At 39.0% G+C, this 25,639-nt stretch overlaps 1 protein-coding gene across 4 annotated transcripts in view; it reads left to right on the top strand.

Annotated features, from left to right (window-relative positions):
* Positions 1–25,639, top strand: part of DYRK1A (dual specificity tyrosine phosphorylation regulated kinase 1A) — a 140,616-nt gene that overhangs the window by 27,625 nt on the left and 87,352 nt on the right. For 2 of the 4 annotated variants that reach the window (XM_060098484.1, XM_060098483.1), the window contains exon 2: positions 23,833–23,918. The exons of 1 other annotated variant lie outside the window; for it this stretch is intronic. In XM_060098484.1, coding sequence (XP_059954467.1) covers positions 23,909–23,918 — 10 coding nt within the window. In that variant the 5' untranslated portion in view covers positions 23,833–23,908. Of the gene's footprint in view, positions 1–398; positions 719–23,832; positions 23,919–25,639 lie in introns of those variants that run through there. One more of the 4 variants, XM_060098485.1, reaches the window with a different exon arrangement.

Here is a 25,639-nt window from a genome sequence, read left to right as displayed (position 1 = left end):
CCTCAGTTTTGACCATCTCGTAGGAGTCCTGAGTTGTTTGTTAAAGAAATGTGCTGATACAATATAAGGTGTCAGAATTTACCAGCCTTTTTCCAGTTCAAGAAGATAAATGATTTCAGATGTAGAGTGTTTACTTTCAGACATTTTCCAACCACATACATTGTAACTTTTCTTCCATGTTTGCTTGCATACAAAATGTTGAGGTTATCTATATTTATTTAATGAACCATGTCAAATCTCAGTGGCTTAAAACAACCAATACTCTTTTCTCTGCTCACAATTCTCCAATTTGGGCAGGCCTTGCCTCCACTCCACATGGTGTCTCCTGGGACTGGGAAGTCTGAGATGTTGGATTCCAGCACACGTGTGGTCTCTGAGGCAGCTTCCTCCTTGTGACTTTTTCATCTGGTTACTGTGGGCTTTCTCACAGCATCGTCTTGGGGTAGTTGAACTTCGTACGTGGTGGTGGATTCCAGAGGTGGTGACTGGATTCTGGAGGTGCCAACAGCGGAAGCCACTGGGACATCTTAAGACTTATGCCTGGAACTGGCATAATGTCATCTTCACCAGATTCTTTAGGCCTAAAGCAAGTCACAGGCCTGTCCAGATTCAAGCAGAGGGGACTGTACAAGGTGTGGACACTGGCCAGAGTGGTTTATTGGGACCGCCAAGGAACTTCCCACCACATGAACCAAGTATTTTTCTGAAGGGGAAAAAGGTGACTTTTCTGTTTTGTTTTTTTATTATCTAATCTGACCAGTTTATGCATTTTATAATGCACTGATGTCATTGTATTCCTTTTTGCTGTAACTACATTCAGATAGCTGTATAATATTAACATGACTTGTCTTATTCAGTTAAACTGTGGTTTGATAATTTTGGTAGGATTTATAAATACAGATTGGGAGATTGGGTAAAAGAGATAATGAGTACTTTATGGCCTTCTCAGCTCCAAATTACACCTAAGTTAAAGTACCATAGTACTAGATAAAAACCCTGAATATGTACTTTGTGAAATAAGTGACGTAAACCTCCTTTTGGGTCACATGTTACAGTCCATAAAATATCTCAAGCATTTCTCCAGTAATCCTGTGATTGTCCTTTGTACAGGAGAAAGAAGAAATAGAATTCACATCTCCTGTAATTGTAGCTTAAGACTTTTCTTTTTTGCCCCTGAACAGATCTCCTTAATGCCGGGAATGTGACAGTGTTTCATTTCATTTAAATAGTTCTCATATTGAGGTCATCCTGTTACTGGGCTTGGGTGTAACAGTGGAAATTTGTCTGAAACATTGTGGCTCATTGACCATATACATTGGAGTCCTCTGGAAAGCTTAAAAGAAATGCAGATTTTTGGGTCTACCCCCAGACTTAGCATATCCAAATGTCTGAAAAGGGGTCTGGGTGATGTGTAAAGTTTGAGGATCACATTTTTAGGTCCTGTGACACGCATTCTCCATGGGGGTGATATCACTCCCCAAGGGGGAGAACTTGTTCTTGGGCGTGTGGGAGTGAAAAAAATCTTAGAGATTACAGTAAGTCAGCCTTACCTGACAGAATCTTATTCCATAATATTTAACTTCTCTCATTAAGGAGAAATTTAATTTAACTAAAGTTTTCTTCCTGGTGATGGGAACAAAGGAGAAAAGGTTGAGAAGCATTGTTCTGTAAGGATTACTCCTGCACAGTGCCTGCCCCACGGCACTTGAGCCACCTCCCCCATCCCGGAACACCTTGGTATGGGATCTGGGTAATTTTTTTTTAATACTGAGGTTTTACCTGCACTAAATAGATTTCCTTCTAAAAATCCAGAGGGGGAAAGCATTTTACTCTATGGAGTTTTGCATCCAGGCAGATCGATCTTATCCTTATGGACAAAGCACTGTTAGAATGGACTCTGTTCTGGGATTTGGAAACCTTTTAGCTTTCTAGCAAAAGCTCTTCCTGTTCTTTAGCTTATTATCACATAGCTCACCAGGATCTCTTGTATGCCACAGGAAAGGAGGCGTTCCTGTCTCTCCTGGGAGTGAGGCAAGTTCCCACGCCTCTGTCTCCTGTATGGTGCAGGCCCCGGGGGGTCAGGGTGGGTGAGAAGGCAGGACCCCAGTGCCCCTGTTCTCTGGGAAGGACTGTAGGCCGAATCCTGTTACTTGGGTTTACTGACTTCTTTCTTTGCTTTGGACTGGGTACAAATGAAAATACTTTTTTGGGATGGGGGCTATTACAGGGCAGTAGCAGAAGCAGAAGAGACGTTTCTAATGTATTACTTTCTATAAGGAAAAACTTCAGATTTTGATTTGAGTATTTCTGGGTCCTTCAGGGTAGCGTTAACGTCTTTGTACTTGTTTTCTGTGTAATTTATCCAGGCTCAGGAGGGTTAAAGGCATAGTACAGCCAGAAGACGAAAGGTCTCTGTAAATCTGCATTCACCTGAAAACACATTGCTTGGCAACTGGCAGATGCTGGGGTAGATTATTTGTTGAATCAATGAATAAAATGAATCCAAAGGTTATTTTTAAAAGTGCAGTTCTTTTTTCTATGATTTTAGAATCCAGGCTTAACATAGTGTTAAAGGGAGAGTGACCTGGGAAGTTAGGAGTCCCAGGGTCCAGTGTTCTTCCTGCCATGTCTTTTAATCTCTAGACTTTCATAGATGATCTTTTAAGAGCCCTTCAGCATCCAACATTTTATTATCAAACACCTTAGAAACATCCTCAGCTGATGTATTAAATAGTTGCCAGAGGGGATTAGTTCTAGTCGTCACGTACACAGTGGCGTGTTAGGGTCCGCGGTGAAGCTGCTGTAGGTGGGAGCCAGCACTTGGATGGCTCTGAGAACACAGAACCATCTCGAGGAGGTGCATGGCCAGGTTGCTGGGGGTGCTGCTTCAGTGGGTCATCCAGAGACACGTTTCTTCCGCCTTGATCATTCACAGTACCCTAGGGGACGGTCCTCCTCTGTGTTGTCCTTGCCCCGACTCACAGGCAGGTGAAGAGACAAAAGTGTTCACTCCTTGCCTTAAAAGACCATAAATGTCACCCCACGCTTTTTTTTCACATTCTGTCCGTGAAAACTTAGTTGCATGGCCATACCCAGCTGCAAGGGAAGCTGGGAAGTGTAACCTAGCAGGGCAGTTGTGTGCTTGACTGTATTTATGGAGGAAGGAGATGGCTGTCTCTGCCACAGAGAGTGGGGATGAAACCATTCAGCCTTCTGAGTCGTACCCTTTTGGGGGAAGCGTTTTACTTAATGTTTTTGTTTAGCAAACATCTTACAATTAACACAAAGAGGAAGTAAATTATTTTGGCACTTGGATAAAAATGCTAAGTAGAGTATATCAAAAGGCAAGTTTTGAAATTAATTAGGACCATAAAACTAACCAGCTCTAACGGATTATACCTTTGTGTCCTCAGAGTACAAGCCAGGTAAAGAGTCGTTTCATCTTTGCTGCATTCTGTGTTCCTAGAAACACCTAGGTGCACATTCAGTCACAAGTGACATCTCAGTTTTCCAGAGGAGTAGCCCATAGTTCACTTCGGTAAACTAGCCCAACAGAAGGAAGCTCCTTCTTAAATACCATCAGGCCTCTTGGGCTCTGAATTCTTGCTAGTTTGTAAATTTGGCCATGTGTCAAAATCGCTTGGGGTCCTTGTTCAAAATATAGGTTCAGGCCCTATCCTCTGGAGGTTCTGATGGTTAGGTCTCTGAATCTGAATTTTTAACAGGCCCCTCAGGGTGACTCTGATGCAGCTGTCAGTGGTATGGGATGTCCACTGCTTTGGATAGTCTGCACCTCAGTTGCCTCACATGTAAAAGTGCAAAATTATGCCTACCTGGTTTCACAGGGTTCAGGGAGCATGATGTAAGTTGTACTTGAAATTGTTTCATAAATTAAAAAGTGTCATAAAAAATGTTACGTGGCATTATAAGTTAAGTCTGTGCCAGGTATGTGCTAATTTATTTGGTACATAAAGTTAAGTGCTCATATCTCCCTTTAGAAGTAAGCTGGGAAATTACTGTGAGATAGAAATCTAGACTTCTTGGTCCTTGCCTAATTGAACAGGGATTCTGGAAAAGTTATCTGCTCAGCATAACTACCAATAGCAGAACAAGGCAGATAATTTACATACTTTTGTTTTAACATAGTGTTAAGATACTGTATATCGACTTGATGGCTTCAGTTAAATACATCTTCATCGTCATCTGTGTGGGAAACTGTGCTCTGTACTTTGGCCTTGAATATGATATAGTCTCTGCCCATAAGGAAGTTACAACCTGGTAGAGAAGACGAGACTTATAAACAAATCACAATACCACTATTAAGAACATTTTCTTCTTAAGGGATGAATTCTACAACTGTTACAGGGCAGGTTCTGAATATGATATTCAGGTGCAGAGGATGGGAGAGCTCACGTAAGGTGAAGAGCAGAGCTTGAGACAGGAGTGACTTCCCTTTTTCTTTCTGCCCCAGAGGGACCAGCCTCGTCAGGTGCTAGGAGAACTCTTCTCTGTCCCCATCTGCAGTTGCCTGGACCTTGGAAGGCAAGTAACATGATGGAGAAGCTTGTGAAGGTTAAGGATACGTTCCCTTCTCTGAAGTAAAGGGAAGTGGAACTAAACGTGGTAATGCAAACCATGTGCTAGGCACTTATGTGTATCACCTTAATCAGTCCCAACAGTTCTGTGAGTTGAGAGCGGCCCTGTCCTTTAGTGGAAGGAGCCTGGGATTTTAACGCCTAGAAGCAGTTGGTAATGTTGGAGCCAAATCTGGCTTATGCATTGATGTTCAAGTAAGTGGCTTCTTCCTGGTGAAACAACTTGACAGGACATGTCAGACTGTTCCTTCCTTTCAGCATGTTAGGTTTGCCTTGGCTTTGACGAGGGCATGACTGCTGCTTAACCCACTGAGATATTGCGGATGGAGGTCTGGGGGTTCATTATTAAGCTGCAGAGTAAAGGAAGGGGAAGTGTGGTATAGCAAACATGCAGCGTATGGTAGTAGGGAATCTTGACAGGAAATATAAAGGCTGATTTATTTGGTAATGTACCAGAAGTTGGGGATAAAGTAGTGAAAAACACAAATACGGTTTGTGCCCTCATGTCATTGACAGCCTAGGTTTGACATTTTAACATTTGCTGTTTGTGATAGAACATGTGAAAGCTTTCTTGAACTGTTACAGGTCGGATAGCTCAGTAGTGGGTTTCACTGAGCATGCAAGTGGTGGGGATTTTACACTATATGTTTTCCAGTGGTTCTGTCTTTTTAAATCTTGAAGGGACTCACAAAAAAGCAGTAAGATTGCAAATCATTCCAAATGAGATGTTGACATAAATCAAGCATACTTTTCCACATCCTCCAAGAATACAAATACAGATTGGAGCATTGTTCATAGGTGACATTTGTAAATGTACATATTTTAAGAAGATTTGAAAATGTCTTTCTTACCTCTTTGTATTAGTTTCCTGTGGCTGCTGTAAAAAAAGCACCACAGAATTAGTGACTTAAAGCAACAGAAATTTATTCTGTACTTGTTCTGGAGGCCAGGAGTCTAAAATCAGTACCACTGAAACAAGATGAAAGCGTCATCAGGCCCAGGGGGTCTCTAAGAGACATTCTCTTGCCTGCCTCGCCTAGCTTCTGGCGGCTGCCAGCATTCTTTGACTCGTGGCTGCATCCCTCCGACCTCTGCCTCCATGGTCGCTCTGCCTTCTCCTCTTCTGCCGGTGTGTCACGTGTCCTCCTGCCTCTCTCATAGCACACTTGTAAAGGCATGTAGGACCCACCTGGATAATCTCCTCATCTCAAGATTCTTAACTACATCATAACCACACCTGTAAAGACCTTTCTCTAACTGTGATAACATCCAGAGATTAGGACGTGGATAGTTTTTGGAGGGTGACATGTTTTAGCTTACACTCCTATGCATTATTTGGAAGAGTAGGAAGTTTGCTTTTGAAATAGTAACTTTTAGATATTCGTAAGTATATTTCCAGCTAAAGTAAAAATTCATGATGTATCTTACATCTTTTCAACATTCGCTTGAGATTCAAGTTTGGGATCCAACTTGCGAGGCATTGCCCCCAGTTTTACCACCTCATGTATCATAACAATGGTTTTGAGCTATTCGTCTCTAAATAGTGGAGGTTATTGTTCTTTTAGAACTAGCTCAAGCTGAAAGTCATAATTTTTATCAGGATTTATTAAAAATGAGTCTAAATTTAAGAAAATGATACAAATTTTTGGCACTCATTTTAGCAATTTAGGAATTTTAATGACTGTGTGAGAAGGTGTGATTGCAGGAGGATAATGAAAAATAGACTATGATTATACTTTTCCTAAAATTGCTTGGTTGTATCAAACTTGAAAATGTGTTACAGTTGGACTTTTTGTTTTTTATTATGCTATACCTTATTTTAGCTAATTTTGGACTGATCATTTTGAATAAGGTATGAACACACAGTAAACAGTGTTGTTTAAAAAAGAAAAGATGGTCACACTTAGAATGGAAGGTACCAATGGAGGGTTTTTGCAGTCCTGAGCCAGTCATGAACATAAATGTATGTGTGTGTATTAATTTTAATACCTGGTTCTTTCTTGAACGTGCCTATTTTTTTTGTCACCCTTAAAAAAACAGACTCTCTTCTCTAATATCTTAAGATACATATTTGGAAGTTCTTTTCAGATAGTTCTATTATTTCTAGTTCCTTGGGTATGAAGTTTGGTTGTTTACCCACTGAGTTTCTCTTGTGATGGAGGGTTTCTTTGTGTGTTTGTAATTACTTTGTATGAGCTCTTCTTCACAGGAACTTCTGAAGGTGTTCTGTGTATCGAGGGAAGTTCATATCTGTGTTTAAATATTTAGAGTCAGTGACCCTTTCTGCTTCCCATTCCCCATTTCCCAAGTGTAATAACGGTAAACACTATCAAGCTGTTTACCTGCCTCCCACTTGGCGCAGTTGTTGCCATATTTTTTTCCTCCTCCATGTGTTACTCCTACATATGTTACAAGTTTATGATTTTAGCTTTAAGCACATTTTAAGCTCCAATTTATGATTAATTTTTGTTTTAAACAATAATCTTTAATTACAAGAAGGAAAAAACACTCATTTATGAAAATTTACCTACTTATTTAGCATTTCTGGCACTCTTCATTCCTTGTATAGATTTGTGTTTCCACCCAGTATAATTTCCCCTCAGTCTGAAGAACATTCTTTAGTGGTTTTTGTAGTGCAGGTATGCTGGTAAAAAATTCTGTCTTTATTTCACCTTTGTGCTTGAAGGTTATTTTAACTGGATATAGAATTCCAGATTGATAGTTGTTGTCATTGAGCATATTAATGGTGGTGTTCCACTGTCTTCTGGCTTCCTTGTGTCTGGTAAGACGTTAGTGATAATTACTATTTTGTTCTTTTCTCTGTGTATACTGTCTTTTTTCTCTCTGGCTGCTTTCAAGATTTCTCTCTTTATCTTTGGTTTTAAGCTGTTTGCCTATGATGTGCCTGGGTGTGGTTATAATTTGAGAGGTTTTTTTTTAGCCATGATTTCTTCAAATATTTTTCTACTGTTTTCTCACTGTCTTTTGTGATTTTATAATTTCCTTTTTTTTTGTAGTTTCAATTTTTCTGCTGAGATACTCTGTCCGTTCACACATTAAAGAGCAAATTGTTCCTTAAAGTTTTTGAACACATTTTCTTCTAATTCTTTGTATAAAATATCTGCTTTAAAGTTGCTGTCTGCTATATCTAACATCTTGTCCAACCTGGGGTTGGTGTTCTATTGACTCTTTTCTCCCCTTGACTGTGGATCACATTTTTCTGTTTCTTGTTTACTGAATTTTGATTGAATACTGTTTTTTTCTTCTTGAGAATGTTAATGTTTGTTCTACAAAGCTGGTTGGTCACCTCGAATTTATTTATGTTTGGTTTTGTATTTTATTACTCAAGATTTATAGAAAGTTCAAAGTTACCTCTGGCCCCTCTAATATGGTGGGACATGACTTCCAAACTGGGTCTTCCTGTGGATCTTGCCTGGGTTTGGTTTTAGACATTATTCGTTTTGGTCTGGAGTAGGCTGTACTCTAAAAGTGTGGTCCTTAGTCTTGAAAGGGGGGAAAGGATGTTAAGGTGTGAATTAGTAAGGGTTCTCCAGAGAAACAGACCCAATAGGAGGTATATGATTTAGTGTAAGAAATTGGCTCGTGTGGTTATGGAGTCTGAGAAAGTCCCCACATCTGCACTTTGCAAGTTGGAGACCCAGAGAGCTGATGGTGTAGTTTTGGTCGGAGTCTGAAGCCTGAGAACCGTAAGAGCTGATGGTTTAAGTTCTAGTCTGAAAACCAGCAGGCTCAAGATTCAAGAGCTGCTGTTTCAGTTTGAGTCCAAAGGCAGGAAAAAGGTTGAAGTCTCAGCTCAAAGCAGTCAGACAGGAGTTCTCTCTTACCTGTGGAAGGGTCAGCCTTTTTATTCTACTCAGGCCCTCAACCACTGGATGAGGACCACCCATATTAGGGAGGGCAGTCAGTCTGTGGATTCGAACGTTAATATCATCCAGAAACACCCTCATAGACACACCCAGAATAATGTTTGACCAACTGTCTGGGCAGCCCGTGGCTCAGTCAAGTTGACACAGTAAACCTCTGTTAAAGAGATCTCCCCACTGTGGCTGGGCAAAGACTCCAGAGTTTCCCATTCTCTTTCATTTCTGTTCTGCTCTCAACCTCTTAGCAGTCACTCTGCACTAAGCTTGTCTCACCTTGTCCCGTGTACATTCTGGTCTTCTTGGGACCCCTCTACAGACTTTTGGAGACCCCTTTCTGCATAGCTCTCCTCTCTCTCTTGCCCTGTCCCCCAAAGATTCCAGGTGCTTCAGCTGTTTGGAACTCTCATCTTTACCTTCACATCTCAGTAGGAACCCATGCTTTGCTTGGATTCTAGCTCCCTCCTCCATGTTGGGAAGTTGTCCCCCGAGAACCAGGGCAAAAAAATAGGGTCAGTGGAGGAGACAATTTTCTTTAAAAATTCTGTTTCCCTGATTATATTTCATGGAGTAGGCAGACTTTTTAATAATGTTGTAGTGATGTGGACCTTTGGATGAAGGTCAGGCCAGAGGGGTGGGCTCTAGCGTAAATTGTACCCCGCTTCCCACTTAGTGTTGGAACCATAGCCAAGGCAGATGCCATGGGTCGCAAGCTCTGCAGATGCAATGACATGGGGCTGTCACTCGTGAGACAACTCTCCCATTAGTGGAGGCCTTCATTCTTTCCTTCGTTTGCCACTTGTTCTCCTGTAACATTCTTCTTACTCTTAGTCCTATTTTCTTTAACTACAGGGAGCGAGGCAAAGTCAGTTCATTCCATCCTTGAGACTTGCTAAGTTATGTGGAGATGTCTAGTCACTGGTCCTTTAATCTTTCATTGTCTTGGCTGAACGTCCTTGGTACTTCCAGATCCCCACTCACCTAATTACTTTCTCAGAAGTTGTGAATTTTCACCGCCCCTCTTACGTAGATCTAGAAATTGAAAGAATTGTGAGCTTCAGAAGCCTTACCCATACTAAGACTACAAATCCAGGTCTCACCTGTCAAATTCTTGGAAAGATTTTTCTGATACTCCCTCTTCCTCAAATCTAAATTGGTTCCTCTCGTTAATTTTCTCTTTCAGCAATCTGTACTTCCCCCTCATAATCGTGAGCATGGTTTGTAGTTATATATATTAGTGTGATTTTGCCTGTCTCCCACGTTGGACTGTGAGTCCCCTGAGGGCAGACACAGCGGCAGTAAATCTCACCCGTATGTCTCCAGTTCTCAGCACTTATTTGTTGAAGAAATATGAATGGTAGATTTGAAACTGTCATCAAGTCATGACATCGTCTGAGTTTTAGGATATCACCTGTGTGTATGCAGTTATTTAAAATTATTTTTCGGTTGTTTCAATAGGCGTAAGTGACGGCATTCCTGAACTGTATACAGAAGTATGTATAGTTGTCCCTCTTGCGACTTTCTGTCCACTCCTGTCCATTCCTACCCAACCACCTTCTCAGTCCCATTGTCCTTACGACAGATACTGCTGTTGAAGGTTTGCAGTTATCTTTCTGGACATTTTCCTGTGTATTTCCATTTATATGAAAAGAAACATAAGTATGCTTATGTTGTTGTTGTACAGATATATGTTTGCCCATATTTCTTTGTAGCAATGGAGTTTGAATGCTCAATTTAAATGGCAATTAAGTATTATTTTGCTATTATCATTGGTTTGATAATCAGATCTTTTCTGATCTGTTTATTTTACTTTCACATACTGTTTTAAGTAAGACACATAACCTCTAGACCTGAGTTTCCACATCTACTAAAGGATTGATTTGAATTAAATGAAATTGAAGACCTCTTGCTCTCAATCTGATACTAAATTCAGTGTTATTGTATAATCCATATGTATTAGCTACCACAAAAAAAAATGTTATTCTTTGTAATTTTGAAAAAACAGGAAGATCAAACATCAGTTATGACTTTGGGTATCAAGAGGAAATTTTGGGGCAAGTTGTTAAAATGTTAAATTTTTTTTTTTCTCCATGACTGGCTAGAGAATGTTAGCTGCTAAAACTAGTAGTGGGATCCATCTGTCTTGTGGACTTCGGCACTAGGGAGTTTGTGCTTTATCGATCCCTCAGAGCTAACTGATGATGCCCTAAAAGGAATTTCACCCCAACTCCCTGAATTTTCACATCACAGCTGTACATTTATTAACACAATAAATGTCCCTGTGAAAAATTTTATAGGAATCAAAGTTTACATAGGTAAATCTTTGTTAGTGATTTATATAAAGCATTTTATGTAAAATAGTTTCCTAAGCAGTTTTAACCCCTATCTCCTCTCCCAAAAGAGAAACAAACAAAAGAATAAAAAAAAGCAAATTTTGCTTAGTCATGGTATGTTTTTAAGTTCTCTGTCATAGAATATCAAATCTTTAAATTTCTTTTAGTTAGCTGCTTTTGTCAAGTATCTCACTTATTTTATAGTTTAAAGAATTGTATTTCTAATACTTCTTTCATATATCACCACTTCTATTTAAAAATTTTTTTTAATTATGGAAAACTTCAGACATACATAAAAGTAGAGAATATAATGAACCTTCATGTCCCTGTCCTCCTGCTTCCACAGTCATCACTGTTTTGCCCACCTGGTTTGCTAACATTTTCAATATAAATAATACCACATTTAAAAATATTCTCTTTAGAAAAGAGGCTTGGTGTTTAAGAGAAAAAAAAAAAACCCTCAAAACAAGAAACAAAAACTATGCCCAAGCTTTATCTGATTATGGCTATTTATAGAGAATTGGTAATTATATAAAATACTTTTTTAGTTCATATACCATTCTCTGTATCAGAAATACTCAGTTGTGCCTTTCGCATTGAAATGAATTAGCAGAGTCATTTGTTCCATCATTAGATTGCAGGTATGACTTAACTGTGCTTATAATCTTGTCTTAAATATTTAAAAAATTTAACTCATTTGTTTCAACAAGGCAACCAAAAGCAGATATTTTTTTGGAGATGATGTAGTTTGATGATACTGGTTTCCTTTCCCTCCTGTATTGAGAGTCAGCTATAGTTGAGGAAGCTGGCCATCTGGAGGGTGAGTTGAACAGGCTGTTCCCACTTTCTGGGGCTAGGTGCTGTCAAGCATATAGTTTGTTAACTACAGTTGAAGGCAGAGTGGGGTTAGGGCCTTAATCATGGTATAAATACCGCTGTGGCAGGGTTGAGGGGAAGTGGTGTCTACTGTAGATGTTGTTGGTGGGAGACTTTCTGGAGGAGAAGGCATTGGTGTTGACAGGCAGAAAAGGAAGGAAGGCTCATGGAGTCTGAGCAAAAAAGTGATGTTGGGGGAATGAGCTTTGTCCCTCGTGGCTAGAGTGTAGATTTGGGGAAAGCATGAAGTAGGAAATAAGACTGGAAAGGTGGAGATAATAATGACAATATAAAATATGACAGTATGAAGAAGTGAACAGGTAATGAGCATTTACCGGGCAGTGCTTTAAATGCTTTACATGTGCTACGTCATCGATAACAGCACTATTTTATGGGGTAATCTTCACTTTGTAGATGAGGGCACTTAGTCAACTAGGAGTTTAGAACTTTGCGTGAGGCCACCTAGTTAAGTTGTGGAGCCAGGAGTTAAACTAGGGCAGGCTGACTCCGGAGCCTGACGGCTTTGGGCCTTGAACACGAGGTTAAGCAACACAAAGCACTTTTTGGGGGTCCTACCATGGACAGTGACCGAGCAGTATATTAACTGAGTTTTAAAAACAAAGATCTTTAATAGTTTATTTTCATGAGCTTTTCACCTTTACTGGAGTTTTAAAAATTGGAGGTACTTAAAGGTTGTTCCATAGTTCTGGCTTTAGCTAGATTCCATGACGACTTTTATGTTAAGATGGAGGCGGAATTTCTTGGACCATTTTTTCCTGATTATAAAACATGTGCATAGGGCTTCCCTGGTGGCGCAGTGGTTGAGAGTCTGCCTGCCGATGCAGGGGACACGGGTTCGTGCCCCGGTCCGGGAAGATCCCACATGCTGCGGAGCGGCTGGGCCCATGAGCCATGGCCGCTGAGCCTGTGCGTCCAGAGCCTGTGCTCCGCAACGGGAGAGGCCACAACAGTGAGAGGCCCACGTACCGCAAAAAAAAAAGTGCATATTTATAAAAGTTGTGATGCACTGAAAAGTGTAAAGAAGACAATAAAAACCATCCAGTCTTTTATTAGCCAAAGACATTCATTATTAATAATTTTATGTATTTTCTTCCAGAGTTTTTTCTATGCTTTTTTTTTAAACTTTCCTGAGACTGTGCTTTGATGAAGATTCTGAGTTCTTTCTGATAAAATATAATGCATGACTTTTTCCCTCATGTAATATAATTGTTTTAAGAACTCAAATGATTACACAATATTTTATCATGTGAATGTACAATAATCTTTGTCATCTTTTCTTTTGAAAATGTTGAACATTTTTATTGTTTCTGATTTTTTATTTTTGATGATGCACTTTTGTTTATAAATTTTGTATTTTTCATCATGAAATGTATTTCTAAAAGTAGAGATTGAATATGAAGCAAAACAGACTACAAGCAGAATGTGAATCAGTGTTACATGAAGAAAACTGTATGTGAATAATACTTAATACCGTGTATAGATTTGAAGATCATAAATTGAGAAATAAAGCATACGATTCGAGCAAGAAAAATGGACTGGGACTGGCTAATTAAATTTGAGAAGAGAGATTGAGTGTCTTGATGTTCAGCTGGAGAAGAAGCTGAGGAATAAGTCTCTGTGCATCTGAAGAGTGTTTTGTAGGCTTTGTATAGGTATTTTGTTTCTTCAGAGTGCATTAAAAAACATGACCTTAAGTTAGTATGGAGGAATTTAGCATACAGTTTGACTCAGGATTGAAAATTCTCGGTATAGTTTATCATGAGAATAATTCTTGGAGATGGGTAGATTTTCACTATAAATTTAGGATTTTATTCTACATAAGGAGGAAGGGGTGCTTGAGATGGCGATTTAAAGGTATAACTAGAACTTTATTTCTAAGATTTATTTTAACATTAGTTCTAGTTTTCTTACCTGTTGTATGTTTCTTTTTTGATATTTCAATATAAGAGCAGCACTACTATGTTAAAGTTTGCAGTTTTGATTGAAAGGACAAACCAGAACAAGAAACAAACAAACAAAAACTCCACACAGGCAGCTAGCAAAACAGCATGCCTGTGTATGTAATTGATTTGCGTGACTGTGAATGAGGTCCCCAGAGTTGAACATCCAGTCTAGTGAGGCCAGCGGAATTTGAAATATAGGTTGGGAAATGTTGACATTAACAAATCAGTCATATGTGTTAGGATTGTGACAGTGTGGCTGCTGATACCCCATGCCAGTCATTTATACAGAATTTCCATTGATCAAGAAAATTCTAGTTTAAGATTTTAAGGTTTAAGATTCTAGGTTTAAGATTTCGTTTCATTACAAATTGCACATTCATTTTAGAAACTTTAGAAGATACTGAAGATAAGAATAACAATTTCCTGCAGTTCCTCTCTCTGGAGATAACTACTATTTGCATTTTGTGTATAACCTGTCTTTTTTTTTTTTTTCTGCACACAGTTATTGTCTCCTTTTTATTTTTATTTTTTTTTTTTTGCGGTATGCGGGCCTCTCACTGTTGTGGCCTCTCCCATTGTGCAGCACAGGCTCCGGACGCGCAGGCTCAGCAGCCATGGCTCACGGGCCCAGCCGCTCCGTGGCATGTGGGATCTTCCCAGACCAGGGCACGAACCCGTGTCTCCTTTTTAAAAATGAATATATTTACATACTGCTTTATAGCCCACTTTTTCTATATAAGACAATATTTCCCATGTTGTTATTCTGTCATTCTAATGTGCTTATTGAACATCTGCTAGGCTATAATAGAAATATGAGATTGAGATTCACCAAGCAGTAGATACTATCACTTGAGTAAGAATATAACATAAATAATTACTAAAATATAGTGGTCGATAAGTAAACGCAAGTTCAGAGGAGAGATTGGAGTGACTTTAAGCTGGATGAGGGAGAATTAAGGTGGTCTTGAAGAGTGGATAGGATTTAGGTAAAGAAAGGGCAAGTTTTAGAAAGGGGGAATGATTTGAGCATTGATGCAGAAGGGGGTTAAGTGGCATTTTATAGAATGCCATGCTGAGCTCTGAGTTCAGGGCAATAAGATTTGATCTAATGTTCCTAAGTTACAGAGGTTGAAAGTCTGTGCTTCAGGGATGTATGTGTGGCAGCTAAAGGTGCGATGAAATGGGACAAGGGATGAGCTGTTTTTAAGTAAAACAGTTCCCAAATCTGGCTGTGCTCAAGAATAACCTGGAAGTGCTTGTTTAAAAAACAACCAGATTCTTGAGTCCTTCTCCACGCTTCCTGAATCAGGATCTTTCAGGGTGGAGTCTGCAGTCTAGTTTTGGCAACCTCCTGTATTGTTTCTGACATACTCTCTGGCCTAGGAGATGCTTAGTTTAGGAGGCCTCTGTAATAGGTGTGAAATAGGGACTGATATAAGGACATGGACCAGGGTGATAACAGTAGGCATGGACGAGAACGGAAAGGCATGAGGCATTTTGAAAAAAGATAGAATTTAGTGAGACCGTTTAGAGTAGCTAAAGAAGCCAGCAGTTTCTAGCATGGTTGTGGTGTCGGGGGCACGTGTAGAGATGGCAGTGTGGGCTGTGTAAGGAAGGGATGAGGATGCCTTTTAGGCCTAGTGAGTTGAGGCAGTAATGTGGCACTGCCCGCAGCATCCAGCAGCTGTTGGACTAGATACTGAGTGAGCGGTCAGGGTAGAGAAGAGAGTCTGGAATTATTAGTTCAGAGTAAATCTTTGAAGTACTTCTTTTAGAGGGAAAGATGTATAGAAAAATGAGTTGGAGGGGCCAGACGATGGAACTGGAGAGTAACACCTGAGTTTGGAGCCAAAGGTGAAAGAGACATGGAGGATGATTGGTACCCTGAAATACAAGATCACACATTTTAAGAATTTTTTAGGAGGTAGCATTTCTCTAAGTTCCACAAAAGTCTAGCAGGGATTTTGTACAACTAAACTCATTTTACTACTCTTAGTAATAGGCTCATTGGAAGAAAATGTAAGCTGTTAATAATAGTGTGTGCTTTTTTTTTTTATTATTTCTGGATCTTGTTTTTCTGTATTTTTGAAATTCAATTCTGTATTTTTGAAATAATTTAAAAAGTGGTTCGTAAAATTATATATAATTATATGTATTAAAGTACACATAATCAACTAAGTATATGTGTGCATGTACTTATGTAAATTAATTATATATAATGTATATTTTATAAATAAAATTGTGTATATATATAAAATACTTTAGAAACATACATATATATAAAAATACTTTAGACCATTCTATTTAGAAAAGTCAGTACTATCGGGAAGGAAAGAGTGAGCAGAGTAGCTTTTTATTGCATTTCTTAGAAACTAGTTATGAGAAGGGGTCGCAGACTATTATTGATTGAATGTATTCTTCCTAAGTGTCTTGTGTCTGATAGATATGCTTTGTTTCTGGAATGCATGCATGCATGAGATCACCCCAGATGTTCAGGTTAGGGAGGGACATGTCACGGGGGGTGACACTAAGCACTGGATCTCAACCTTGTTTGATTCTCAAAGCACCTAGAGGTCGTTGGGCCACCCCTTTTTAATTCCTCTTATGAGCAGGATCGATTTGAGTAATAGAAAGTTTGAGTACATTATGTGTAGGTGATATGAAGCAAGCGCATCGCAGAAGAGATTGAAAAAATTTGTTTTGTTCATATTACTTTGCTTTTAATTCCTATTTACAAAGGGTTCCTGTACTCAGTTCCGACATGTGAGGGGGCGTGTGTGTGTGTGTGTGTGTGTGTGTGTGTGTGTTTTTCACAGGAGAGGGGCTTTTTCACACCAGGCAGTTCTCAGATGGCAGCAGGGTGTCTGAGAATTCAGCCCAATTCTCACACTATCTACTTGGTAAAGGGCTCAGTCCTGTAAGACCCTCCACTTCTGACACCAAGCACAAGCCCAGGTTGTTACCTGGGCGTCTGACTGGCTACAAACTGGAGGTTCCTGTGACCTCCTCCTTAGGTTTGATTCATTTCATTCATGGCTCACAGAACTCACTTTTCTTTTTTTGGCCGCGCCTCGAAGCTTGTGGCATCTTAGTTCCCCAACCAGGTATCGAACCTGGGCCCTGGCAGCGAAAACTCCGAGTCCTGACCACTGGACCGCCAGGGCATTTCTCAACACAAGAATTTGTGTGGATTGGATGTGGGGTAAGCAATAGGAAAGAGATCCTAGATGATTAGGGTTTTAGTTTGGGAGATTGGGGTGTAGTGATACCCATTAACCAAAACTGAGAATACAGGAAGGAAAAGTGGATTTTTTTCCTGTCCTCCCTGGTCATTCCTCTTCTTTTTTGATCAAGAGAGAAGAGTGGGGAAATGACAAATTCAGTTTAATGTGGGGCCTGAGATCAGCGGCTTTGGAGTCTGGTTGGATTTGAATCTTATCTCTCTACAATTCGTCCTGTGTGACTTGGGGCAACTTCACTTCTCTGGGTCTTAGTTTCCTCACCTGTAAAACGGGTAATAGTGATACTTAACTTATGTAATTATTTATGGGAATTAAGTGAATTAAAGGAAAATGTTTATGTGTACATTAAATATAAGATAACTCATATGCAGTAATAACTGGGAAGCAAAATCAAGCTCAGTTCACTGGACTCTCAGAAATGTGGGCCTGAACCTTAAAGGAGCGAGGTGGGCTAGAGGCAAGTTGGTATTTTCAGTCTGCTTAATTCCACATATAACTAAGATAGTACTTAATGTTGCCTTTCAACCAAATCTTAGAAATGAGCCTTCTGGAACTTAGGTCTGCTTATGATAGGGATATTTCCTAGTATCTACTTTATATAGTAGTAGTCACTCTCCAGTAGTGGAAGTTAGGTTCCTGAAAAGTGCTGTGGTCTGAATATTAATGTTTGAGGAACTTGGAGTATAAGAGAATACATGCAGATATGTTGATAGACTTGAAGGTTGAAATAAACCTGTGAAAATCATTGTTTTCACACTCACTAAAGGAGACAAAGGATGACAAGCAAAATAAAGTATCACTGGTAGTTTATATGTTTTTTAAAAAATAAATTATTTATCTTGGTTGTGTTGGGTCTTTGTTGCTGTGCACGGGCTTTCTCTAGTTTTGGTGAGCGGGGGCTACTCTTCATTGCGGCGTGCGGGCTTCTCATTGTGGTGGCTTCTCTTGTTGCGGAGCACGGGCTCTAGGCGCGCGGGCTTCAGTAGTTGTGGTTCACAGGCTCTAGAGCGCAGGCTCAGTAGTTGTGGCACACGGGCTTAGTTGCTCCGTGGCATGTGGGATCTTCCCGGACCAGGGATCGAACCCGTGTCCCCTGCATTGGCAGGTGGAGTCTTAACCACCGCGCCACCAGGGAAGTCCCTATATGTTTTGAATTAGTGGTAGGGTCCCTGTACTTTTTTTTGGTCATAGCTTACTCCTAGAAACTTTTCAGTCTCTGCCCACCAGTCTTAAAAAAGATATTTGTCAATGCGTTACGCGTTAAAACAGATAATATGCCTATGAGTTATTTCCCTCCTGTTTTCCTGTATTTATTGCCATATACGAATACTCAGTGCCTAATTTTGTCTCAGTTTAGCACAGATACAATCCTGGAGAGGCCGGGTAACTTGGTGCTTGAGGTAGCAAAAATTGGGACAATATTTATTTAATCCACTCAGCTCTGTCTTCTTGAACCTTTCCTCTGGTGCTCACTCAGGATTGTGTTAGTTCTTTATGTACAGTTTCATGAGAAATCACATCCTTCTTCTTAAACCCATGTATCAGCTACTTCCACTTCCAGCGTGCCATTGGAGTCATAAATTCCAAGACCCAGGTTTTCAGTCCTTCATGTTCTTTTTATCTTGCCTGAGGCTTTAGTGTAAAAATAACTTATCTGCTATTGGTTTTTACACTCTTTTCATCTTGTCTCCTTAATTTTTTTGTTTTTTTTTTTTTGGTAAAGGGAATATAGAATGAACTGTTACATGCTGTAATCAGAATTTCTCTGCTAGGCTGACTTTTCAGGAGAGTTACTTCTCCATTCCCCTAAAGTGAAATACTTTATACAAATTAATTTACTGCTTATGAGCTTTATTTCATGTTTGGTAGGGTTGAGGCAGAAGAGTGGTGAGTCTAAAATCACACTAAGTCACCTAGATTCTTGTAGGTTTGCAATTTTCTCATAACCACTTCAGTGATTCCTAATGAGAGGCATCTTGGAGTGGTGGAAAGTAGTGAACTTTGGTGTGGGACCAGAGTTCTCAAGCTGTGCCCATAGGCCAGGCGGGTTAATCTCTCTGACCCTTGATTTCCCCACTGTTGATAACAGTGCCTACTTGTACGGTGTGTGTCAACATCTGTGAAGTGTCTCAGCTGATGGTGTATAGCAAATGGCTTTTTCCCTGCAGTTTTTACTCATAATTTCAATTTGATATCATCTTATGCTTTTTACTTTTTTACTTTTTTTTTTTTTTTTTTTTAAGACTGTGACTATTTCCTAGGGATCCTGGGGGAAATCATAAATGTTCCTGGTTTTTAGGATTTCTCTTGAAACCCCGAGTTAGTGAAAGGACTTTTTTCTGTGTATGCCATTTGATCATCTTATTGGGAATTAGAGTTATAGATTTTTTATTTTCCTTGTGTGTTAGGTATCAAAACATTTCCCCCATGACTCCTTTGGCTATTATAATTCTTGAAAATCTATTTCTAAAATTATCTGGAAAAAAGACATTTTCTTCTATCACTTCCTTGCTCTGTTAGTGTAAATGAGCAGAAGTTTATAAGGAAAGCTAGTCACAGAGTATAATTTTAAGATAATCACATTGTAATTTGATCCATGGAATCAAATTTTAGGTCTTTCAAATTAGTTTTCATTTTTTTTAACATCTTCATTGGAGTATAATTGCTTTACAATGGTGTGTTAGTTTCTGCTGTATAACAAAGTGAATCAGCCATACATATACATATATCTCCATATCTCCTCCCTCTTGCGTCTCCCTTCCATGCTCCCTATCCCACCCCTCTAGGTGGTCACAAAGCACCGAGCTGATCTCCCTGTGCTATGCGGCTGCTTCCCACTAGCTATCTATTTTACATTTGGTAGTACATATAAGTCCATGCCACTCTCTCAACTTTGTTTTCATTTTTGTAGCTTGTTATTTTATTTTTTGTAGCTTATTCTTAATTGGCATCTTCTGAACTATCAGAATTGTCCTTTTAAATCTCATTGTGCATTATATTTTATTTTTTCATGTGGGTTAAATTTTTAAAATTGTGAATATATGAATATATGAGAATATATATTGATATAACACGTAAAATTAAAAGGTCATAAAAAAAACTGTATACTTGTACCCAGATTAAGAAATAAAATAATACCTACCAGTACTTCTGAAGCTTGTATCAGACTGATTTTTTTCACCGGCTGCTTATAATACTTCCCTACTGCTTTAGTTATTTTGGAACTAGATACAGGGCTTCCCTGTTAGCGCAGTTGTTAAGAAACCGCCAGCCAATGCAGGGGACATGGGTTCGAGCCCAGGTCCGGGAGGATCCCACATGGTGCGGAGCAACTAAGCCCAGGCGCCACAGATACTGAGCCTGAGCTCTAGAACCCGCGAGCCACAACTACTGAGCCCGCGTGCTACAACTACTGAAGCCCGCACGCCTAGAGCCTGGGCTCCCCAACAAGAGAAGCCACCACAACGAGAAGCCCCCGCACCACAATGAAGAGTAGCTCCCGCTCGCCGCAACTAGAGAAAACCCGTGCACAGCAACAGACCTATCACAGTCAAAAATAAATAAATAAAATTATTAAAAAAAAACAAAACTAGATACAGTTTTTAGTTTTGCCTCAGTTCAAAACATTGTGTCGTTAGAGAATACATCAATACCTGCCATTTAGTTTATTAACTCTTGAGTTAATCTGGATTTGCCATATCATGCTAATGCATTCATTTCAATCATAGTTTTGCCACTCTAGTTTTTTTTCAGATTTGTAGTAATTTTATAAATCTCAGCATGACAGTGCTTTTGATTAGGTGTCTCGATATCCTCCCACCCTCTCTCCCCTCCTCTCATCTCCCCCACCCCTCTTGAGAAAGAGAGATAAGAGAGACACAAAGAGACCGAGTCTGATACCTTCCTGAGCATACCATGCATGTAAACTCAGCTTGTTGAAATTCTCTTATCCCTGCAGATGTGCTGTAGGTTAACTTTATGCAGTGATTTTCAGACAACTAAAAATTGGTTTGTAAGTTTAGCTTCAAAAACCACTTAAGCTCAGTTCCTAGATTGTTCATAGACCATTGTATTGCCTTGGGCAAAATGTGAGCTAAAACATACTGTAAAAGATTTTGAGGACTATGGGAGGATCATATGGTAAGGATAGTAGATGCTTTTCGTTGGCGTCTGATTTTGCTCCATAATTTGTGAATGGCTCCATTTGTGGGGGAAAAGATAAAAAATTCACTGTAGGTTTTTCTCAGAAAAAATGAAAATATGACTGTCTGGATTTGTAAGCTTCTTCTTTTTTTTTTTTTTTTTGTTTAAGAAGATGTTGGGGGTAGGAGTTTATTAACTTATTTATTTATTTTTGCTGTGTTGGGTCTTCGTTTCTGTGCCAGGGCTTTCTCCAGTTGTGGCAAGCAGGGGCCACTCTTCATCGCGGTGCGCGGGCCTCTCACTGTCGCGGCCTCTCATTGCGGAGCACAGGCTCCAGACGTGCAGGCTCAGTAGTTGTGGCTCACGGGCCCAGTTGCTCCGCGGCATGTGGGATCCTCCCAGACCAGGGCTCGAACCCATGTCCCCTGCAATAGCAGGCAGATTCTCAACCACTGCACCACCAGGGAAGCCCCTGTAAACTTCTTTAGAAAGAAAATTGTATCTATAATTGGCAAAGTACATTTGTTGTTCGCTGTTACCTACTTATTGTCATTAAAACTCACATCTATTTTTTGAAAAGTGACCAGCCTGAAGGATATATTGGAATAATCGCTAGAATCTTTATTTAAAGTAATCCAAGATCAAGACTTGAGGAGTTTATCATTTCTCAGTATATGATGGTTTAGTTGCTGCATATGTCAGCAGCAGAATTTGTAACTTACAGAAATTCTTTACCCTTTGCTAAAGGCTGCTTTTCAAATGAGTGTGATTAAATGGTTTTTTTTTTTCTCTAAAAGATGTCAGTTTTAGGGTGAGACCATTTTGATAATCCAGCGTCAGTTGCATTATCCATTGTGCCACCGGCCGACTCATCTTTTCCTATTGAAACCATTGAAGTTGGCAGGGCAAGGTAGCATTGTGACATCTTACAGGTGAAGAATATGATGTCAAGAGCCTGAAGGATTTGAAAATGTGCAGTTCATGGCAAGAGATTTAAAAACTCACATTTTCGTTTACCATAGTTTATGCTAGAATTGTAAAGACTGACCATTTATGAGGGGAAAATTATTAGAAAACTATGTCTTTGAAGTAAAAATCTTGAATCTTGATGATTCAAATATTATTTTTGTAAATAATACTGTTTTGATGCACTACTTTAATGTTCATCCATGTATCTGTCCATATCCCCTTTCCCACAAGTTGGGTACTAATTGGTCACATGCCTAGGGTTTTCCTTGATACCACAGCAGCATCTAAGCTGGAAAAGTGGTTCTCCAGGAATGGAATCTGGAATCCAGGGAATGATTTCAGACACAGGTAGTTCCTAATTTACAAGTAGTTCATACACGTAAACCCCTTCCCTGAGCTGCTCTTTCAGTTGCTGCTATTTGGAGTACAGAATTTGAGCTTTTAAAGAACTTCTGGGGTTCAAAAGTAAGTAGAAGCAGAAATAAGTGAAAAGCAGAAATATTTGGTGGCAGTAAATATAGAGTCAAATCCATATTATGACCCACTTGCATAAAAATGTTTTTCCTCAAACTATCTCAGTAGTTTTTAACATTATTTTGCAGCACTGTTAGAATTCTACCATTTAGGGGTTTATTTGGGCTAACTAGCTAGCATCCTTGTTGAAAACTGCAAATATTAAAGTGAATTATTTCAGCCCTGTTGATTTCTTCCTATCACATACCTGAAATGAAGTACACTGAGGCAATAGGAGCTTTGGGTGGTAATTTAGGAACATACTTAGGGGAAGGCATTGTTGTTATTAGCAGGATGATTGGAATGTCATAATGTAAAATTGAGGGAATTACAGGCATCAGGAGTTGAGAGAGTGCTAACAAGGGAAAACAACCTATTTCAGAATTTGTCCGGATAAAGAGAGGATCTAGAATTGGTTAAGTTTCTATGTTTCTTCTGCAGGGTCCCCCATGCCCATGGCTGGTGTAATTATCTTTTGGGTTCAATAGATGTCTTTTGGCTAGTCTGGGAACTTGGCCAACATAAGCAACATTGTTTCATTAGGAATAATACTTAGTTCCACAGCATCAATTTGAAAAATAGATTTTTAGACCAAACTCATGTATAAGTTAGGTTTCAGCCTGTGCTTGTCTTTGTCTTGTCTGTCATCACGTGCTCTCAGTTGACAATAGCTCCGAGGTTGCTTTTCTTTCCCATCAGTCATGGAATTTGCTGGCCAATCATAAAATAGCAGTGGAAGTAATAAGTAGGAAGTAAAGTGAAAGAATTACTACAGTAAGTACAAGAAGCCACTCGGAGAGCAAAAGAGGGCTTGTGGGCTTAGGGGAACAGTTGGTGAGCAGTGTCTCAGAACTTAATTTACCAGTAACATTGGTAGATTGACATGTGATCGTTCCTATAGAGTGACTTTCATTACCTCTGATAGTAAGCCATGGTGAAAAGTGAATTCACATTTACTGATTTTTGAATTGATGTAGATTACAAAATGTAGATGTTTTTTATTCGGATAAAATTACATAGAATAGTGTAATATTGACAGTTTATTTCATCCCTAGAAATGTGTGAAATTTTTGTTGGTGGTAGTCAGATTTTAAAACTGTTTTTCTCCCTGACAGTTAAATATTTTATATTTTATATATAATTGCTTTTCATTAATGAAAATTATTTTCAAGTAAGCTTAAATAAATGTGAGGAAATGAATTTGCAGTAATTTTATCTCTGTGTTTTGGGGATTGTATTTACATTAGATGTTCCTCAATTAGGGGTAATTGTCGTGCATCCTTATCTCTTATCATAATCTGTTTTTCTTCACACAGTGTTATAGTTTTGCTGCTGGACTCTTCCCTCCCTTCCCCCACCCCATCAGGATGATATGAGACTTGAAAGAAGACGATGCATACAGGTGACTCAAGTTTTGAAATACAGTAAAACTGTGGCTGTCTGAGAGAATGTGGGAACTGGTGGTATATTTTGAATGCGGGAGCTTTCTGATAAACAGCATTAGTGGGGAGAATTATTTAGATCAATAAATGCAAAGATACGTGGGATGTTTATTAAACTTGACTTTGGGAATCAGTTTGATAATCAGCGACAGATAGTGGTATTAATACAAATACAGCATAGTGATTGCTAGTACTTGACCTTTTCAAAAGGGGTGTTGGCTAATACTTTGGCGAGAATTGAAGTATTTCTGTTAAAAATAAATAAAATATTCACCTTTATGGCTGAATGCATGTTCCCCCAGATCCCTGTTAGAAGAGAGCAGATCTTTTAAAGGCATAGGGAGTAGATGTTAGTAGTGTGTCTTAAGTCTCTGACAATTCAGTTAAGGGTATTATACCCATATGTATGATTCCTTAAAAAATATGGTGTGGGATTTTGTTTTTTCTTTCCTGCCTCTCCATCCCTTCCTTCATTCCTCTCTTTCTCCTTTCTTTCTTCCTTTTCTCCTTCCCTTTTATCCTTTTGTCATTTGTATTTATACAAGAGAAGCAGTATAGAAGGCATTTTTGAAAGAATATTTTTGATTGCTTTATAATTAATTGAGGTGATCTTAACTTATACATGGAAAAATGGAGGCTTGTTCCATCTGTGGCTGTGTTTGAGCTCTTGAAAATGTAGTGTAGCTAATGGATGAAGTGTTACTAACTTTTAAACTCGAATGTTCTTAAATCAGGCCGATTAGGAGGTATTTTGTTGAACCAAGTGGCTTATATGCAGACCTGGTCAGAGATAGTCTTATTTGATTTATAAACTGTTTAAAAGAGTGATCTTTAACTGGAAAAGAAGTAACCACATAAATCTTGGATAGATGCTTAATTACTTTATTGGTGAAGGTGTTAAGGTTTTTGTGATTGCTTTTTATTTGGGTGATCTTTGTTTTCTAAAAAGAAAAAAATTACCATTTTTTGACTTCAGCTTGGGATTTTAAAAAATAATGTCTCAGGTGTGCCATTTTGTATGAAGAAATGTGCTTGAATATATATTAAATTTAATTATAGATCAAATCATATTTTACATTCATGAGGGACTCAAAGAATCGGATGATAATTCTTTTTTTGAGTAAAAGGTGTTTGAATAATTATCTCTGTAATCTGTCTCTCGGGTACACATGTATATTTGCCTGTACATATTAGAGGTACACCATGTACACATTCTGGCTGAGTGGCTGACAAAAGCAACGTGATGCTAAGGCTGAATGTCAGTGTCATAGAGGAATAAATAGGAATATTTACAGAAAAAATTATAGAATTTTATGAAGATTTTGTTGTCAGATTTTATAAGTTTGACCTTTTGGTGCAGGAACAGTTGCTCAGCACTGTCAGCGCCCGGATTGCTCCTTGGGCACTCAGTATACTGCACATTGGCTATACCAAGTAGATGCTCACTTTCACCTGAGGTCAGTAGAGGAACAAAGTATTTGGGGGGTATCTCATAGATTTATCCATGAATATTAATGATTTTGGAGATTTTCCCTTAAGAAATTTTGAGGTGGCAAAGTTGCTATTTTATTTCTAGTTTACCTTCATAAGATATGAAGAGTTTCTAAATAACTCTTTTTCTTGAAAGGCTTATGGATGAAATGAAATATCTAAAGAGTAAATCCAGTTTATAAAGGTTATC

This window comes from Mesoplodon densirostris, chromosome 5, assembly GCF_025265405.1.
Source record: "Mesoplodon densirostris isolate mMesDen1 chromosome 5, mMesDen1 primary haplotype, whole genome shotgun sequence".
Lineage (NCBI taxonomy): Eukaryota > Metazoa > Chordata > Mammalia > Artiodactyla > Ziphiidae > Mesoplodon > Mesoplodon densirostris.
Note: the sequence above shows the minus strand (reverse complement) of the source record. Positions and strands in the feature narration are given on the sequence as shown.